The sequence below is a fragment of the Melopsittacus undulatus genome, chromosome 1, assembly GCF_012275295.1.
Source record: "Melopsittacus undulatus isolate bMelUnd1 chromosome 1, bMelUnd1.mat.Z, whole genome shotgun sequence".
In the NCBI taxonomy this organism is placed as follows: Eukaryota; Metazoa; Chordata; class Aves; order Psittaciformes; family Psittaculidae; genus Melopsittacus; species Melopsittacus undulatus.
Window position 1 is genome coordinate 67,791,960 of NC_047527.1, and position 18,977 is coordinate 67,810,936.

At 40.4% G+C, this 18,977-nt stretch overlaps 2 protein-coding genes across 2 annotated transcripts in view; one reads left to right on the forward strand and one right to left on the reverse strand.

The window, feature by feature from the left end:
* Positions 1-634: 634 nt before the first annotated feature.
* On the reverse strand, positions 635-1,528 carry LOC117435906 (wiskott-Aldrich syndrome protein homolog 1-like). The gene has a single exon (XM_034060291.1). The coding sequence runs from the start codon at positions 1,526-1,528 to the stop codon at positions 635-637; it is 894 nt and encodes a 297-aa protein (XP_033916182.1).
* GALNT1 (polypeptide N-acetylgalactosaminyltransferase 1) overlaps positions 672-18,977 on the forward strand; it is an 86,532-nt gene continuing 68,226 nt past the window's right edge. Inside the window, exon 1 of the mRNA XM_034062985.1 lies at positions 672-1,265. The gene's annotated coding sequence lies outside the window, so the exon portion shown is untranslated. The remainder of the gene's footprint in view (positions 1,266-18,977) is intronic.

Here is an 18,977-nt window from a genome sequence, read left to right on the forward strand (position 1 = left end):
TCAGTCCACGTCTAACATTTTGCCGCCGCAGTGGGCCCCATACTCACACCGCACTGCCTTGCTCGGGGTCCACTGCTACGTGGCGGCTTGCTACAGCCCAATAAGCCGACCCAACATTTCTGTCCACCATGGTGCGCAGCACACAAGCTCCGCCAATGCCACCCGTGCCCCAGCAAGGAGCCGGGACTGGTGGATGCTGGTGACCCCACTGAAAGGCGCTGCAAGGTCAATTCAGTCGCGCAGCCCCTATACGTCCTCCTAGGCCAGACCTCCTTTTAGGGCGCAGGTCCGGCGGGCGCAGGCGGAGCCGGGCTGACACAGGAGCACACCACACCTGCTCACTGCCCACAACCCTGTACCGCAGTCCCCGCGGGCCGCCGCGCACCGGCAGCCCGAGCACCGCACACCCCACCCACACCATAATGTGCGTGTGTGAAGGGGAGAGCAGGCACAGCCGCTTCCACCCGCGTGTTTGAATGGGACCGGCCCTAACGAGCAGCCCCCTCAGCCCCCAAGCGGGACCGCAGTTGCCGTACCGGGGCACAGCGCACCCGCTGTGCGGACCTCTCCCCTCACACCACACTCACATCCGGGGTAGTGGCGGGGCGGGGCGCGGGCAGGCCGAGGCGGGCAGTCACCGCCCCTCTCTCTGCGCCCGCCGCTGACGCCCCCGCGCCGGTGATGGAGGCGAGGAGCTGAAGAGGGCTCGGGTGGGGGCGCCGCTGGCGGCGGCAGCAGGAGCGGCGGTGCGCGGAGTGACGGGGCATGCGGAGCGGGCGCCGCGGCGGGGCTGCAGCTGAGGGCTCCCGGCCGCTGAGGGAGGAGGCGGCGGCGGCGGGGAAGGAGGATTCCCTGCGGGGCTCCGTGTGACCGCGCCGCTGCGCCCGGAGCGCGGCTCCCGGCAGGCGCAGGAAGAGCGGGGCTGTGGCGGCGGTGCAGCAGCGCTCCTTCCCCGGCTGCGGAGCGAGGCGGCGAGAGGAGGCGCCGGTTCCCCGCGGCTGTAGCGGCCGCCGCCGGCAGCCCGGCCGCGCAGCGGCAACGGCGGCCGCGCCTCAACTTGGTGCGAGGCAGCGGCCGCCGCGACGAGCGGGCGGTACGCGGCTGGTGCCCGTCCCCGCCGCCGCCCGGAGGATTTACCCTGCGGGACTCTCCTCCCCGAGCGCCCGGTGACAGGCGCAGGAGCGGTCGGACAGGCGCCGCACGGTGATCCCCCACCATACACACAACGGCCGTCCGGCCGACCCGCAGCGACAGAGAGGGCCGAGGTGAGTGCGGGCTCTGGTCGCCTCGGGTTCCGCTTCCCCCTGCCCCGCGCTGGAGCTGAGGGAAGGGGAAGCGCCAAGTTCAGGCGGCTGTGCTGGGCTTCTCCCCGCTCCCAGCGCCGCCGAGGGAGCCGCCGCCTCGGCCGGGCACCGCTTCCTCCCCGCAGGGTGGCTGGGGGAGCGGGGCGGCCCCGCCGCGGTGCTTGCTCCTCCGGACGACCAGCGGGGCGGGGGCACGGGAGCGCACAACCGGCTCCTGGGCCCATCCTCGCCGGCAGGAGGGTGGGCGGCCGGCTGGGGACGTCCTGTTGCTGGTTCCAGGGGTCGGGAGCGGCTGTGTGTCAGCAGCAGCCTCCGGGAGCCTGCCTCTGTCTATGTGTGTGTGTGGAGGGGAGAGTACCCGGGCAGCATCCTCGGTGCTACCTCTCTACACCGCTGTCACATCGAGTTCGTTCAGTTAATGTTTATTACATAATGTATCACTTAATATTTTAGACTCTCTCTTATCTGCCGGAATCCGGATAATCCTTACTATATTTCCTTTTAATTCATAAAGCTGGAGAGGGTCAGGGAAACTAAGGTTCTCGTTCCAAGTAGTTGCCTAAAGCAACTTAGTTTTCATGTGACTTCATCCGTGTTAAGAGAGGGTTACTACCTCCTTGCACTCTAAGAAAGCAGAAGTGTATGTCGTCCGTCTCCCCCTCCTTCCCCTTCGTGATTGAGTACGGCCAAGTTTCTTTAGGTCCTACTTGTTTTCAGCGGTGTTCAGAACCTGCAGCTTTGTAAACTTAACAGTGTGCGATAACTGAAATAGAAACTAATTTTTGTGCAGCAGCTGCTGAGAGAAATAACTTTTATGGCTATGAACAGGAGCGAACCAGCCTCTGTTGTTTATATAAATGATGTTGGCACTACATGAACTGTAAATGAACATAGCCAACAGCTGTGCAAACCAAAACTATGTAGCTAACCATGTATTTTTATACACTGCTGCTCTCAGCTTCACTCCTTTGCAAAAGCAGTGAAGATCATGTTGCTCTGAACGCTTGGAACACCACAGAACTCGTTTTTCTCGTGAATACAAAGGATTGCTTATATTGGAGAGAGCATTTCACTTTCTATTGCCAGCTTTGTCATTTTCTGTGACTTGGAATTTTGTCTGTGTCCTTCTATGGTGTTGATCTTTTTTAAGTGGTAGTGCCAGCACTTTATATCAGGCTTAATCTCTCTGTAAAGCATGAATGTGCATCAGAGAGATCTCAAAATCATTGGCAACAGGGAGACTGTGGTAGCGTGGTCATCTCGGAAATGGTACGAATGATGCCTGTCAAGGACGCCACATACAAGTCACCCTTCAGATCAAGGTGGCAATGATAACACTCAGACTATTATTGGATGCTGTCTGGCTTTTCAGAATTGTAAGCTGTGTGAATGCAGATACCTTACTCCTCATGTACCTCGTTCCTAGGGGAACAGGGCAATTCAAAGACACTAATGAAAGTTATTTATAATGGTTTAAAGCTGCCATGTGACGGTCATTGCCTAGCCTAGTGGTGAGGTGGTACTGTTTCAGTTTTATACAATGGTATGTTCCTTTTCCCTCATCATCTTAGGCTGCATTTGTTCGAATGAGTTCAGGAATAAGCTATACAGAGAAATAATAGAGGTAATTTAGAATAGATTTAAGTACCAGATTGCTGCTTTAATAAAATAGTACCCCGCTGCCCTTTCTTGGTTGCATATGTGTGGATAAGCTGTACATTAGGTGTAAACTTGTTAAATGTTTTTCATTCTGCTGTTGCAGAAAGCATGTAATGTTTGTCTTTGGGATGAGAACAAAAAGTAGCTCCAGGAACACTCATCTAAAAATAGGGTACTTCCAAATACTTAAATCATTTGAATGCAATTTTACATTATGTTTAGTTCAAGAGACAAGAGCTTCTTGACAGTTTTTGCATTTTATATATTCAGTGATTTATTTTTTTTAGTGCACATGCTAAGTCTCAGATGATCCACCTGGCACAAAAGTTTGATTCACAGGGCCAAAATGGGAAGGTTTTTGTCTCTGCAGTCATCCACAGTCTGTTTCTTTAATTGTCTTTGATGTTGAAATGCCGGAACCATCTCTAGATGCACATTGACCTGTATTGGGAGCCTTCAGTGCTTACAAGGAGAAGGATTGACCCACAAATTGAAATATAGCTTCTTTTTTAGCAGTTGGAGTGGAGCTTTTGAGAATAGTGCTATTTCATGTTTATAAACCAATTGCTTTATCAAGAGTTTCAGAGATCTTTTAGTTGTCTTAAATTATTAACCAAAGCCTGGAAGTCTTTCAGTTACAGTGTGTGTTTTGCATTCCAGTGTTGCTCTTCAGGATCTCGATTTTTAAATTTTATTTGTAAGGTGGTGGTTTAGGGCCCCCACTTCTTCCCCTCCTCTCTTCCCCTTCCCCTCTCCCCCCCCCCCCCCCCCCCCCCCCCCCCCCCCCGAGTGCCATCACTGTGATTTTAGGGTTGAAATTATGGCAGTGATGTTTATTTGGAGTTCATTTAGATGAATAGCTCGTGAAGATGTAAGTAGTGTTACAGGAGGCCAATGTTGAATACTTCTGATGTAGTATGGGACTTGCACCAGTTACATGAGTACTTAATAGAAGTGGGCCTGGATCCTTAAATGTGATGCTCCTCATCACAGTTCAGTTTTCTGTCCTTTGGCTGTTGGCAATTTCTTTATTGTAAAGATGCACTAGAGATTACCTTGCGTATGCATTGTATCAAAAGAGTGTACCTCTGAACTGTATTATTCCCCCTTTCAGTGAGCAGCATCTTAATTTCTGAGTGTAACCTCTTTCCCTTCTGTTTACATTTTTAATCCATAACTATGTATTTTTTCATGTTTTGCTTTGTGATTCTTTGTATTAACATTATTAATTTCTAATCCTTCACTTAATCTAATATTGCAGCAACCTTTTGCAGGTAATGATTGAGAGATAAGCCCTAGTTTTAGTATGAAGATAAAGTTTTGCTAGTGCTTGCCACTGCTGCTTTTGAATCCTCATACTTTAATTTTCAACAGCTATGTTCTCATACTGAACAGAGATCTTCCTCGCGTTTCACAGGGATGCTTGTAATCTTCTCATTTACACTAAGTCTACTTAATTTAGAAGGTTGCTGACCATACTAGTAATTCTGCCTTTAACTCTCAGTGACATTTCTTCTGCCTTTATTAACGTTGAATTTATCTGCCACTGTTACACCTGTACATCATAGTTGATTAGCTCCCAGTTGGTTACATTTTTCGTCTTCTGTACTTGGCTAACCTATATAACTGTTAACTTCTCTACTTTCCAGATCATTAATTAATGCCTTTAAATGTTGCTTGCTTTATGGATCCTTGGAGCATCCTGTTGTTAACCTTTTGCTGTGTTGAAGCTTGACTATGTATTCATAGCCCAAGCTTCCTGTTTCTTAGCTAGGAAGAAAATGAAATCTTTAAAGCAAAATACGACTGAAATCTGTGAGATAAATCTGCAGAGGTGTAATCATAGCTTTTACTCAAGTTTTAGCACCAAATCTATTCTTGACAGTTGTATTCTAAATTTAGCATCCCCAAATAAAATGTTTTAACAGTAGGCTTGTCATAAAAGCATTTTGACACCATCTTCCACTAATTCTGGCAAAGCATTTTTTCCCCTTTACAGTCCTAGTGAGCTTAATCCATTATGCGAAATCAACCCATCATAAAAATCAATGGAATTGATATACTTTTAGCTAATGTATTAAAGAGCTGGCTAACTGCTCTATTATTCACTTTTTGATTACTTAACTATGGTTTTGCACTATGAAATATGAAGGTTCTTAAGGGGCGTTTACTTTCGGCTGAATTAGAAGCTTGTGATTTTGAGCACCGCATAAATATCTAGTGCATGTACTGTTGTAGTAACTCCCAGCTGATTGAGGCTTTCTTACCATTAGGTTCACATAAAGGTCTCTTGTTATAATCCACTACAGAGAATTAACTTGAATTCTAAAGCCCTGGACTATGCAGGTTACTGAGTTGTGGTTTGTAGTTTCTGGTAGGATACATGACTTTGCTTCCTCATATTTTTCTTTGAAAGGCCAGTGGAACTGAGAAATTGACACGAAAAGGTATGCTTAGCTGATAACCTTAGCTGTCAGTGAAAGCAAATGTGCTTGGAGAACTGGTCTGTTAAGAGAAGTTACCCTTGGCAGGGTGGTCTCCCTAGGTTGCCTCTTGCTATCAGTTACCACCCTTGCTTCTGTGATCCAGGGTTTCTTTTTCAGTCAGGAAGAAAAAATCCATGACTTTTTTTTTTCTTGTTCTCTTGTGCCTTTAAGTGGCAGATAACTATGGTATGGCACTTGTGAAGTGGTTTCACAACTTTAGGTTTGTTGGGTTTTTTTTAATCCAAGGTATTTAGTTTTGGTGTTGGAGTAGTCAGCTTCATTTCTGTGGAATTAAAAAGTTACCCTCAATAGTCAGAGCTTTGTAATGACATCTTTTCACTGGAATCAGTGTTTAATGACCACAGCAACTCTCATTGATAGTTTCAGCTCGTGTATTTTTCCTTCATTATCAGATCTTTTCTAGCATTTGAAAGATATACAGGTAGGAACATTGAGCACAATTTATGTTGCAGGCTGCTATTCTGCATAACCTGATGGTCTCTAAGACATTTTGTTTGTTCTTCTGTGACAAGTTTTACTGCTGGAGAAGAATGGTATAAAGCAGCAGCAGTTTGCTGCTGTGGAGGTTCAGGCTGTGGGACCAGCTGATGTACAGCTGCTGTGAAATTCATTCCTAGTTAAGGAGGGAAGTGTTTAATGCCTTTTTTTTCCCCCTCTTGTGCCGTGCTGGTATCAACTTTCAGAAACTTTATTCTGTTAGAAAACTTACCCCAAAGATAAGCCAGTTCAGTGTTCTGCTCTCTAGCTGAAAGAGCATTAGCATCCTTTGGAGGCAGAACGTGTGAACTACTCTTTGTTTCATAATGCTCATCTTGCTTTTTAAAACGTTGTCCTGTAAATTGCAAGCCAGTGTAATATTGTAAACGTTTTGGGAAGTCTACTTTATTTTCAGTAGTGCTAATATTGTTTAAGATGTGTGAGTGATAGAATCTCTAGGATTTATGTTTTTTCTCTTGGTGAGATTTCTGACTATAGAGAAACTCTTGCAATTTTTTTTGTAGTAGTATTTCTTTATGATGGGGTGTGATACTTTTTTCATGTTAAGTTCCAGTATCCCATCATGGAAGGGAATTCCTGACATGTAAGTGAAGTCATATGACAAAATTTGTCATCCCAGTTATGTGGAACAATTGAATCAGGATTATGTTAAACAACCTAGTTGCCTGTGGAAACTTGTTACAGGCAAGTGAGAGGGAGGATATGTTGGATTCTTGACTTTTCTTTTTCTGCAGTGCATCAGAGTAGACTCCAGAGCTTCAGCTGGTGCTTCCTGTCAGCACTGGAATTATGATAGTATCACAGTGCATAGATGTCTTGCGTTAAGTAGCTCTACAGGAGACAGGAGTACTAGCCTCACTGTACAGGCCCAACATGATGAAGGTCAGCTGAGCCTGAAGAACTTGAATCTGAACCTGTTTACTTTTCTGAGGCTATGGGTCATCAATATCTTATCTTTTTCCATGCCTTTAAGCCTGCATTCTGTATGCTAGCAATGCTTTAGTGTAAATTGTCGGTGATAACCAGAATTGCACTGAAAATTGAAAGGAATAATGCCAGGATTCTTCCATGGACAGGGAAATGACTTTTGGGATTTTTTGTTTTTGAAGTCTCCTTAAGGAGCAAACCAGGGGATGGGAATATTGGTAATGGGTTTTAATCAACTGTCAATGTGTAGAGAGAGATTTAGAAGGGCTTATTACATATCTGAATAGAGAAGCTGGCTGAAAAGCAGAATGAAATATCAATGAACTTACTGTAGACTTCCTTACTGATCTTAATCAGATGTCTCCACAACAGTGTTCTAGAAGAGTTTAACTAGAGTGGCCAGGATGAGCAGGGACTAAGATCAAGCATAAAGTTATGTCTTACCCCAGCTAAAAGTGGGTGACCAAAGGATGTAATTTCATGTGCTCAGTTAACTCTTCTAGGTGATGCTTAAAAAAAACACAACAAACAAACCGACCTATGAGCAAAAACCCTCACAAGTACAATAGGCTTCTGAATCTTCAGAAGTTCCAAGTGCAAATTAGTTGTAGATGAAAAAATAGGATTGGTGAGAGTTGTGGTGAAGTTCATCAGTTTAATTATCACTATGAATAATTTATCAGTAAGAAAAATCTGGGCTCTTATGTGCACATCCTGTTCATGATGTTTCTGCATTAAATACATTAAAGCTCTCTTCAACATTCACTGATGGGGCATTTTTTCAAGTATCTTTAAGGACTCATTTAAGCTAAAATTAAACTAATGGATTTATTTAATTTTCAGTTCATTGTGTACTCAGGGTAATTAGGATTGATACACTTTTCAAACACAGAAGCCGAGTCCTAATTCTAGATGCAAAACTCAGCTTTGACTGTTGTCTCCAGACAATACTTCTGTAAGAAATTACTTCCATTTCTGCTGATTGGAATCCTACTTTGAGTGTCCAGTTTATGAGTTAGTGACTGTTGTAAAGTGGCTAAGGACACATTTCCACAGAACTTTTTTTTTAGGACTACTTTGGTGTTTTAAACTCTGCTCCCTGTAGTAAGTACCATGTGAATGGAATGAATATTTCTATCTTAGGAAAATGGTTGTGTAACAACCATTCAGTGTAACAGAGCAGTCCGGTTCCCAAGAGGTACTTGGAATAACAGGTATACTTAGAGAGAGGACAAGAGAGAAAGAAAGAGAAAAACCACCCCTGCAAGCAGTGTGTAGTTTCTTTCACCACTTTTCCCATGATACTCTTACAAGGTTTTTTTTCTTCAGGGCTCAGCAATCAGAAGTTTAAGAAATATAGGTACTTAACTTAGTAAGAGTTTAGTAAACCTTTTGTTTCCAATTTTCAAATCATGGCTATACTGCAGATATTTACATGTCATACTGCAATTATTAAGCTTCCTAAAGTGTCGCAGAGGTACTAAAATTTAAATACGCTTATTTGAAATACATGTTTCAAGAAAAATGAAACTTGCCCCTTAAGGCCCTCTGTGTGCAAAAAGAGGTTATAAATGTTAAGTCCTTTTTCAGACTGACATTGGTAAATACTTGATTTTGTGGTTTATATTCCTGAACTGAAAGTCTTGGAAATGGCATGAAAAATACACAATCATTCAGTAACTTTAGGGAGTAGGAAAGCACAGTACCACCTTCAGACAACCTTAATGAAGATTAGAAGTTATACATCTTTTGTATCTTCTCACAAACTTTGAAAGGCCTTTAGACTCTTACCATGACTTATTCCTTGCTCCAATGCTGTGTATGTATAAAAAAGGTTACAGGTAGCATAGGGAAGTCCAGGAAGTTGAACTTGCATTTGCTTGAGACTTGCCTTTAATCTTAAAATCTGGCCTCTTTCAAGAACAGACTGGTAGCCTCTTGGAAATGTGGGATAGATAGCTGTGGGGAACACAACTCCAAACTGCTCAGCAGCCCGTTTTCTTCAACTTCAGCTGTGGTTTACTTGGGCACTGAAGTGAATAGGGGGAATAATGTGGCAGGAAGGACACACAGGAGTTCTTTATTATTTGTAAAAGCTCAAGTTCCCTGCTAAAGCAGAACAGAATGGGGCAACTGCTGATATGTTAGATGGCATACTCATCAAAAATGTTTTGTTTGGTTTGTGTTCTCATTCTTTTTCCTCTTCAGCTTCAGATTGGTTTTAACCTGTGGCATCGCAGGTTTTATTTTCAAAGTGTATAGATCAACATATCAGCCTTAAGGACTGACTGCTTCAGCCATGCAGAGTTCCAGAAGTAAACGGTCGATAATCTAGCTTTCAAAATAACTGTGCTGAGAGCTTAAGAAGTATTGGTGGTATAGCTTGAGAAAAAAATAATGTTCATTATAAGTTTTACATGCTCTGAAATGTGTATTTGATGTTCAGCTGTGAATAGGTTCATCGAGTTGCTGGGAGCTGCATTAATATTTTATCAAATCTAAAATAATTTGTATGTTTGTAGTTGAAATACTACTTTGTTGTACAAAATGTTAAAGAACGAGGCAAAATTCAGTACCGTGACTGTCAATAACACTAACAGACTCCTGAAGAAAATGTTGAACACTGCATCAACTCTTGTAAAAGTGTAGTGAAAACAAAGATACCTGAGTGTGGTACAGCAGAATCTGAGTTACTCTGGCAAAAGCATCTGGAAAAATCTTAACTTATATATTCAAAAGTCATATAGAGCAGTTGTTAAAGTTGAAAGTGGGTGGGTGGTTTTGGTATTTCAACTGCAAGTATTATTTCATAATATTATTCTGCTATGGTGTCATTCCATCAAGTGAAAAAAAGGTGTTGAAAAGCTATGAACAATTCCTGGAGTCTGGCGAGTAACCAGGACTGGTTCAAACATTTTAAAGCAATGTGCATCTTGTGAATGCAGACCCAGCACAAAACTTTTCTCTATCAAAATATGCTTGTCAGCCTATATATCCAATTATGCATCACAGTTCTAAATCATAAAAACTTTGTCTACAGCAGTTTATTTTAAAAAATGCAAATTAACCAATGCCCGAAAGAAACCAAGTAGTCTTGTATACTGAATTTGTTAAATATTTATAAAAGAAACCTTATAAAAAAACCCCAGAAGACCAAGTCCCATATTTCTGAGTGTTATTTGCCTCCTTGCCTCCTTTGTGAAGTTGTCAAATCACATCTTTTGTCTTTCCATGTCCAAGAAAACTAATCACTCTTCTGCAGCCAGTCAATGCTTGAAATCTGCTGTGTGCAAGAAACCAATTGTCCCTATCTCAGCTGTGATCTGATTCAAAGAAGTACAATAATATGTAATTTTCTTGCTTTGGATTATATCAAAGCTTTCTTATGCAGTTTTAGACTATCATGACTATTCCTTTTCTCTCCAGAACTGTTCTTTCCCAAACACAGTCGGAACTTGTTAAAGCTGAAACAATGGTTTCTCTATATTTCATGAGTGTTATGTATATTTGCAAAACATCTAAGGACTCATTTTGACCACATTTTCCTTTGTTGAAAACTTCATAAAACATCTTGGCTTCTGCCAGGAAAACAATGCCTTTTATTTTTTTGTCACATACCTCAGGTTATTTGCAGTGGAGTTGAATAGCACTGAGTTGCAGTCACTAGTTTGCACTAACCCACTGGTTTGGGTCACTAGCATTTAAACAAAGAATCCAGAATGGGATGTGTTTTAAAATCAGCAGCTTCTATGCAGAAGTGCCCAGAGTTAAATGACATGCAAGCCAGACACTGATTTCCAAAGCAAATGTTTGACCTTGGGATCTTTGTAGCTACATTTTCAACTCTGGGACTGTAAAAACATTTGATACCAACTTTCTTAAAATCAAGCAACCTTTTGTTGTGGAAGCTAATGGAATTATGATTCACTACTGCTTCCGTCTGTGGGGATGAGCTGTACAGTCTATTTCTATGGAGCAGAAACAAGAACAACTTCTTGTTATTCTAAGAGACAGTGTTTGCTTCTATATCTGTCACTTGTAGAATGTTGGCTAATTGTTAGTTTAAAACAGCTCTTATCAATTACTGCTGTATCATATCAGCTTTGCAGTTTCCCATAATTTGTGATTTCTCAATTTTTTCCATTTGGTTGGGTGTATAATGCACGGTTGGGTGTATCATTAATTTTTATTCAGAAGGATGTGGTAATGATTCAAGAATGGAAGGGGAGAAATGGATCCGAAAGGAGTCAAAATAATAAAAATGGCTAGTAATTTGGATTTCCTGATAAAGTAGGATGTGTCAGGAGAGAGAGACAAGATCTCTTTAAGAGAAGAGTGATGACTGGCATCTTTGCAGTAAATTGAAGTCTGGTTATGCCTGGGCATATTGAAGAGGAAGTGAACAAAGTGGCCCAAGTGACAAACGCTGTGTTTAAAGATTTCCAAATCTGACTCTTGCGGTTTGGAGGAAAGAGGATTAGTTTGGCTCTTCGGTGGCATCTGGAACTGCTACTGCTTTGGCATCGTGAAACTTGTTATGGGCTGAGCAGTCACTTTCCTGCCCAAGAAGGAGAAAGTTTAGCTAGTTTTACATAAATACTTGTTGAAGAATTATCTTCCTATTCCAAAAGGGATTTGTTTCAGATGGGCGGAGGGGAGGGGGAAAGAAGTATTTATAAAAGCTTGAATGCTTATGGAGGAACATTACTGGAAAACCTCCAAGCCCATGAAATCAACCGTATATAGACGAGGGAAATTTTAAGAGACTTGTATCTTTAAACTATGTGTACATCTGAAAATCTCTGTATCTACTGTAAATGAAGGTTTATGGAAACAATACTGTTTTCTGCTCAGCTTCAAAAAGATATATTGTTTAATATTTATAAATATTTTGTTTACATGGGTCTTCTAGGAGAGAAGAAAGTTAAAGACAAAATTCACAGAAGGTTTGATGCACCTTGGGGAAAACTTGAAGGCACTTGCTGGGGCTGCATTGTATGGATCAAATGTCCATACTTCAAGTAATGGGAGGGCATTACTGTGGTGGTAGCAGCACTGGCAGCATTCTGCCCTCTACCCAGTTTGTCTTTTTTCTCACCACATGTCAAATATGGTAATAATGTGCCCTGTGGTAGTCCTTGTTGTAAAAGCTAATAATGTTTTTATGTGAATGCTTTCCCCACACAGGCAACAGAAGCCTCTTTTGCAGGAGAGGAAGAGTTGCATTTTGAGTATTTGATCTCCTGCTCTGTTAACCTTGAGCCTTTCATTTCTTTTCCCCTCTGCCTCCCCCCAGTTTGTAGGCTGCTTTTAGTCATACTTGATGGGCAGAAATCCCCAAAATACTGAATTGGCATAAGCTTGGAGAAAATAGATTCTGAGGAAGAAAAGTGAACAGCTCAACAGTTGCCTGTTTTTTTCCCTAGCCTGCCAGTTCACCAAAGATATGGTTTAACTGATCAGATGGCATACCTAAACCTTGGAACAAATCCTATCATGTGACACCTCTTGTTGCTTTGGTAACTAAGAAAAAGAGGGAAGATATAATAATATCATGTGGGGAATGGCTGGTTTTGGGGTGGAGGAATAAAGGAGAACTTGCAAGGGGCAGCAGCAGCAAGATGCTTAGGTTGTTGCTGTTCACTGTGGGAGGTCAGGCCACAAGTTCTGCTTTCCACAAGGTGGGATAACTCTCAGGCTGTCAATCAAGGGTTGCTTGCAGATAAGCTGTAATTTATTTCCAAGTGTCAGCGTTCCATCAGATATTTTTCAGTGTGCTGCTACTTCTGCCCTGTTCCTGGTCATTTTAAATTATAAATGTGTAGTCAGCTGCTGCTCTGGGATAGTTTTTTAGAAGACTATAGTGGTAAAGGTTAAATTACTTTGCCTGTATTAATGAGTAGTTGGTCATGTTTCTTCTCTCTGGCACCAGGTTTCCACAGTTCACTTAAGAACTTTTCAATCTGAATTTACTGAATGTTTTTCTTTTTTTAATGGTCATAGTTTGAAATAAACTCATATAAGAGATAATTAGCTTATAAAGTGATTATCCTTTAAGTATACCATCTTCTGTTCTCTTGAAAAAAAAAACAGAACAGGAAAGCAGATTTCAGACAAGATGAGAAGCTTAATGTTTTGTTCATACATGTCAAATACGTAAACTGATATAATTAGGTAGTGTGATAACGTAGTTTATTTACTTTCTGAATACCATGAGGAAAAGGAATAAAAGATGTTCAGTTCAGTGTCATTATGCTCATATTTTCTAGACTAAAACTGGACACCTTACTGCATTGGGAAAACTGGGCTTTATTTCTGAACTGTGACGGCTACTTGTGCAAAAAGGTGTTTTGAGAAAAATAATAAAGCAACTGTCTGCTCAGACTTCCTTCCAGTTCAATTGTTGAATATTCAGCTGTGAACCAGTTTCTTTGGATATGTATTCTACATAGTAATGTCACAGAAACTACTAGGAAAGACTTTTTATACTATGAGCAATAGTATAATCATTTATAGTATTCTTTCACTTTCTCGAATGAATGCTGCTAAATGATATTAAGGATTTGACTTACTAAGAAATTAAATGTTAAGTATGGACAAATTTTTAACTTTGTCATTTATACTTTTACTCCAATTTTTACCTGAATTGTCTGCTTTTTCTACATGCAATATGTAACAATATAACAATTTTCTCAGCATAAAAAAAAAGGATAATCAAGAGTTGTTTGCTTCAAGCCTCAAAATTCTAATAAAAAGCATAGGTTTTCTTAAGGTGTATTTTTTTCATTTGTTGCTAATGGTGTCTCAGTTTCATGTTTGTTGATCTGCCTGGTGGCAGATCTGTTTTGTTGTGTTTTTTTTCTCTTGTAATTTGCAAATTTTTGTTAATATATTATATGTAATACTGTCTGTTGCACTCAAACTTCTCTTCATTCTGGTAATATTCATGGGTCACTGACATTCAAAGCATTGTAAGTGAATCACTGGGTCACAATATTGAAATACTGTACCGTTGGCTACTCAGCTTGTAATTATTTCAGTATGTAAGCTGTAAATGGTCGAAGGCCAGAGCTCTGCTTAAAATAAAATAAAATAATGAGACATTGCGTTGTTGAAGTCTGTTTCAGAAGACCATTTCCTCAAAAAGCAAATGTTTGTGACTAAGGAAGATTGGGACTAGGTGCATAAGTCATGTTACCAAGCATTTTAATGATAAAAAGTAGTTGAAGGTGTGTCAGATAAAGGCTTTGGTAGCATGTGAACAGCTTTGAAATAAGAACTTCTGTACAAGGTCCTGTTGATGAGACTAAAGCTTTAATCATCAACCTCCCATGGACAACTGTACTGAGCAATGTGAAGGAAGTAATGATATTCCTCTTTTCAGCTTCTTGATTTACTGCGGCTATGAGCAACACTGGAGAGTCTCTGAGTCAGTGATTTGCCTAAAGGCATGCATTGGGAGCTCCAAGTATAGGCAGGCAGGAAAGGAATGGGCAACAGAAAACTGGTAGAGGAAGGGGAGGAGAGAGAATAAAATGTAAATGTATTTCACTGAAAGAAGATAAAACACATAAATTGCTAAATAGTATCTCACAGTTTCTTTTGGCAAATAGTAACAGTTATGGTTGTATAGCAATTTAATTAAAGAGTTTGCAAATCCAGAACTATTAAGAGAATGTAGAAGTGTTCACTGGACAAATCTGCCTATTGATGGGCCTAAGGTTTAACTAGCATCATTAGCTTGTCTAGCTAATTTGAGGGAGGAAAAAATCAATTTGACTTTTTCTTTCCCACCCCTCTTGACTTTCACAAGGGTAAAACTTACTCTTCACATAGGACGTAGTTTCCTTTTTGTGCTTGTTTGTGCTTTCGGGAAATGGAAGCATAAAATTAACAACAAAAAATTAAGTTTGAAAAGCTAGAGGTGTTGATATAATTCCAACAAATGAGGATAAGCTATGATTAGCAGAAAAATAGTTGTGGGATCTTTGCAAGAAATGGGAGGGATTTATATACCCCATTAAAATGTAAAATAGGCATAATGTCTGCTTTCATTTACAGTGTGGGGCACACTGTTAGAGCCCTGGGGCATGAATAATTGTTGAGGAGGTAGACAAGACAGTTGATGTATTTGGATAAGATATGATGTCTCCTGAGCAAAAAATTACATGGTAGTCCAAGCCAGACAGGCAAGATAGGTTAATTTAATGTGTTGTATAAACAGCTCTCTAATTTCTTGTAGTTTTCTTTCATATACATGCGCTGGAGATAGCACTGAACTTTAAGCCTATTGCAGACTTTTTTGTCATATTAATTCTTGATGAGTAAGAAGAATGTTGTTACAGTATGGAAAAATAAAATTGAATTATCTATTCTGTATATAATTTTTCCATGAATATGAAAGTTGATAAGGCTTTTGTTGAAAGGGTCATATTTAAGTCATCATCTTTTTATTTAGAATTTAGTTTCTGGAAGTATGGAATGCTTTTTGGTGCAAATAGAGGAGCAATGCTGACAAATCAGTGGTTTGAGCATACTTGGTCTATAGAACACTTCATCTTGCAAAGCAAATAACTGTTCTCAGCATTTGCTCTTCTTTTGAAGCTGATGAAGTACTTGAGCTGGTACTTATAAGTTGGTTCTTATTAATTTTATATCAAAGTAATTTGAAGCTAACTGTTCATGTATCATACTACGGAAATCCAGGTTTGGTATCCTGACAAATGGCTGGTCTTCTGTTTTGGTGGGAGCCCCACAAGGAGGTAATTACAAGCCTCCAGTTTTCAGTTGCAGAGGAAGGTTGCTTTTTCAGCTGCACTTCTCCTCTACTTTAGTTACTAATGATAAATTGAAGTTGAGTCTTTAAAAAACATAGTACATTTCCTAATGTATACAAAAAAGTTAGTTGATTATTTCCATGTGAGCCAGTGTTAAGAAGTGGTTTGCTAAGAGTATGACTTTGTCAAACAGTTTAGCTGAAAGCAGAATGAGTTGGGAAGCTTTGTTTTGGCCTATCATGAGGTGTGCAAAAGTGTTGAGAGTTTCCTGCTTTCTTTACTTGATGTCAAGTTAAACATTCTGGGGTAAGTGGTTTAAGACAGTACAGTATTTCCAAAGATTTTTTTTCCCCATCTGTCTAAAGGAGTGAGAATAGTGCTGTGTTGACTGAACAAAAGTGATACATTGATATTTTTATTGTTTTATATTTAACTGTATTTTAAAAGGTGTCTTCTTTTACTTTGGTGCTTGCTGAAGTGTTCATAACGTAACATACCTGCTATCAGATAAAATGTCATAGTTCTTTCTATATCCTGACCTTCCTTTCAACATAGCGAATACCTAGCCTATTTGTTACATTATTTTATCTTTAGTAAGTTTGATTTTAGGGGTTGATTAGAAATTTAAACATTCAGAATGTTTTCTCTTTGCTTCCTAAGTTTTTATGTACCATAGGATGAGCTTCTATACAGAAGATTTCTGTTTTGTTCCTTTCTAGAATATTCAGACAAGAATTATTCCTCAACCCTGAACCAGACAGGTATTTTAGGAAAACAAGAATTTATACAATTGATGTCTTTGCATTTACTGAAAACGCTAGATGGTTGAATTTATATTTTAATAGCTATTAGAGTTTTCCGGTACTGAAAGTTTTTCATACCCTGAAGCATTCTGCCAAGTATCAAATTAATAATCCTTCTCTCGTGATATTGTGATGTAATTCACAATATTCCTGGACCAGCTGCTAAAGAGGTATTTATAAATTGAGACAGAAAACAGATACATAATTTTTTTTGGGGAAAAAAACCCACCCAACAACCAAAAATCAACCAGAGCCAAACTCCAAAAAGCAAGTCGAGAAAACAGAAGACATAATTATCACATAAAAGGCCTGTTGAGATTTAGTGTAACATCAACATGTGTCAAAATTTAAGAATTAGGTTGCTAGTTTCATGATCATGCCAGTCTGCCACTGCTGCTGAAGTAAACAGTCTTTTCCTGGCTATTCTTTCCCTTCCTTAGGCACGTATTGTGACATAGATTGCAAAATTGTTTGTATTACAGCACATGCTGAATTAGCTCTAACCTGTACCCAAATGTGATGTTGTCAGAGCAGAGTGTGGGGATAAAAGCAAATGCTTAGGGAGTAGGGGATTATGCGTTACTTGAGCTGCAGTACTGATTTTCAGTATTTCTGATTTTTTTGCTACTTGACTTTAGGCATGATGTATATGTAAACTGCTTACCTTGTTTCCTGCATAGCGAACTGTCTTCTGAGTTTGAGCTTGGAAAAAGAAAGGCACTGCTAACAGCTGACTGACTCAGCAATCACTAAACTGAGTGAAACAGGGTATTTCTAGGAAGAAGCCTTAAGGTTTGCAGCAGGATTTGGGAAACTCTGCTGGATTGCTGCACTGCCAAAGGCTGCATTAAAACAGCAGTGCTTTTTTTAGAAAAGCTAATTCATTGGTTTATTGTTGCAGTTTCCTCATCTTTGTTATGACAGTGTTAATAGCACTCAGTATTCTGTTTCAACTAACTCTTACTGATTTTTACAGAAAGGGACAAGAAAGAAGTTGGGATCCGCATTACAAACCAAATCCATTGTTTTGGAAACTTGATAACGTAACGTTTCCTGTGTTCCTTTGTGGTAAACAGAACTTCCTGAAATAGGGACCATTATCTCACCTGAAGCCAGAAAATGTTTGCTTGCTTAGAAGAATGGAAGAATTTTTCGTTTAGGGACCTTCCTTCTCTTGCAAATGAGAAATGATAGTCATTTGTCAGCTCAGCCAAATTTCAGATACTGTTGCAAGCAGCAGAGCTTTGCCTGGAGGCAGATGAAGATATTCGAAATGAGGATTTCTGTGGGAGGGTTAGTATTTGTGTATGAAGACATATGCTCAGTCAAGCAGTTTGTTGGTTTAGGGTATCTATTCTCCCATTGACACTGACAGACAGTTTTTCTGAAATGCTTTAAATCTGGCAGAAGGCAACAAATGATTCCCTGTTGTTTATTTCCCTCACCACAAAATTTTTGTTTTAAATCAAGCATATTTTCGAAGCGCTGAGTCCCAGGCCATGCTGTTTTCCTAGGGGAGATTCTACATGTTACTGCTGTGCTCTAGGCTAGATTTTTCTGAAGGTTTACTTTTATGTGCTGTAAACTTACTGGTCCCTGAGTTAAAGTCCTCCTAATAAGCAGTGTGTCATTGTGGACTTTGAAGTTGTGATGTGCTTGTTCAGCTTTTAAACAGCTGTCTCTAATATTTCCATTACTCACTGGGGGATTAGTGTTGTAATATGTGATAATACAGGGCTTCGTAAAAGCTTGTGGGCAAGAACAGAATTTTCTCATTTTCCTCTTTGATTAACAACTGCTAATTACAAGTTGGAAGAGAATACTTTCTATTTGTTCTGTGACAGTTTTTTATGGTGACGTTTGGTTCCTAAGTTAGTAAATATATAAACAGCCTTATTTAGCTCTGTATACAGCCATAAATTATTTTGTTTGGAGTAAGGAGTCTAATACATCTTTTGCAATGGAGGTATAGAGCTGAATAGGCAGTAGACTGTCACTCATGCCAGGGTGCTGAAAGAAATGATTTCTTAATGTCTAAAGAGACATAATTAGATGCTTGGAGGAGTGGTTTTACTTTGGGGATTTTCTACCACTTAGCACTTTATTATCTTCACAGGAAAGTACTATATCTCTGAGATCCTTTAATAAATGTTGAGAAGCACTGTGTAAATTGGACATTTGCTATTACAGATTTACCAGTTGATTTATTTCAAGTACTGCCTGTTGTGAATGGCAAGTCTTAAGATCTTGCTTAGATTCCCTGCCCCCCACTTTTTGCACTTTAAGTTATATGTTGTGATTTAAGCCCAGCACCACGCAGCTGTTTGCTCCACTCCCCCAGTGCACACTATTATACTGTATGTATGTGTGATCTCCAAAAAAGCCACGGCTTTCTTTAGAAGTAGTATAATTTTGTAGTACCCTTTCTGTTCATATAGGGCAGAGTTGCTGCAATTTTATTGTCCCACAGTTTCCTGTTGCCACTTGCAGACTGATTTGTTG

Bases quoted from the DNA above. Each gene is read 5' to 3' on its own strand.
- LOC117435906 (XM_034060291.1), bottom strand. From the start codon at position 1,528: ATGGGCCCAGGAGCCGGTTGTGCGCTCCCGTGCCCCCGCCCCGCTGGT.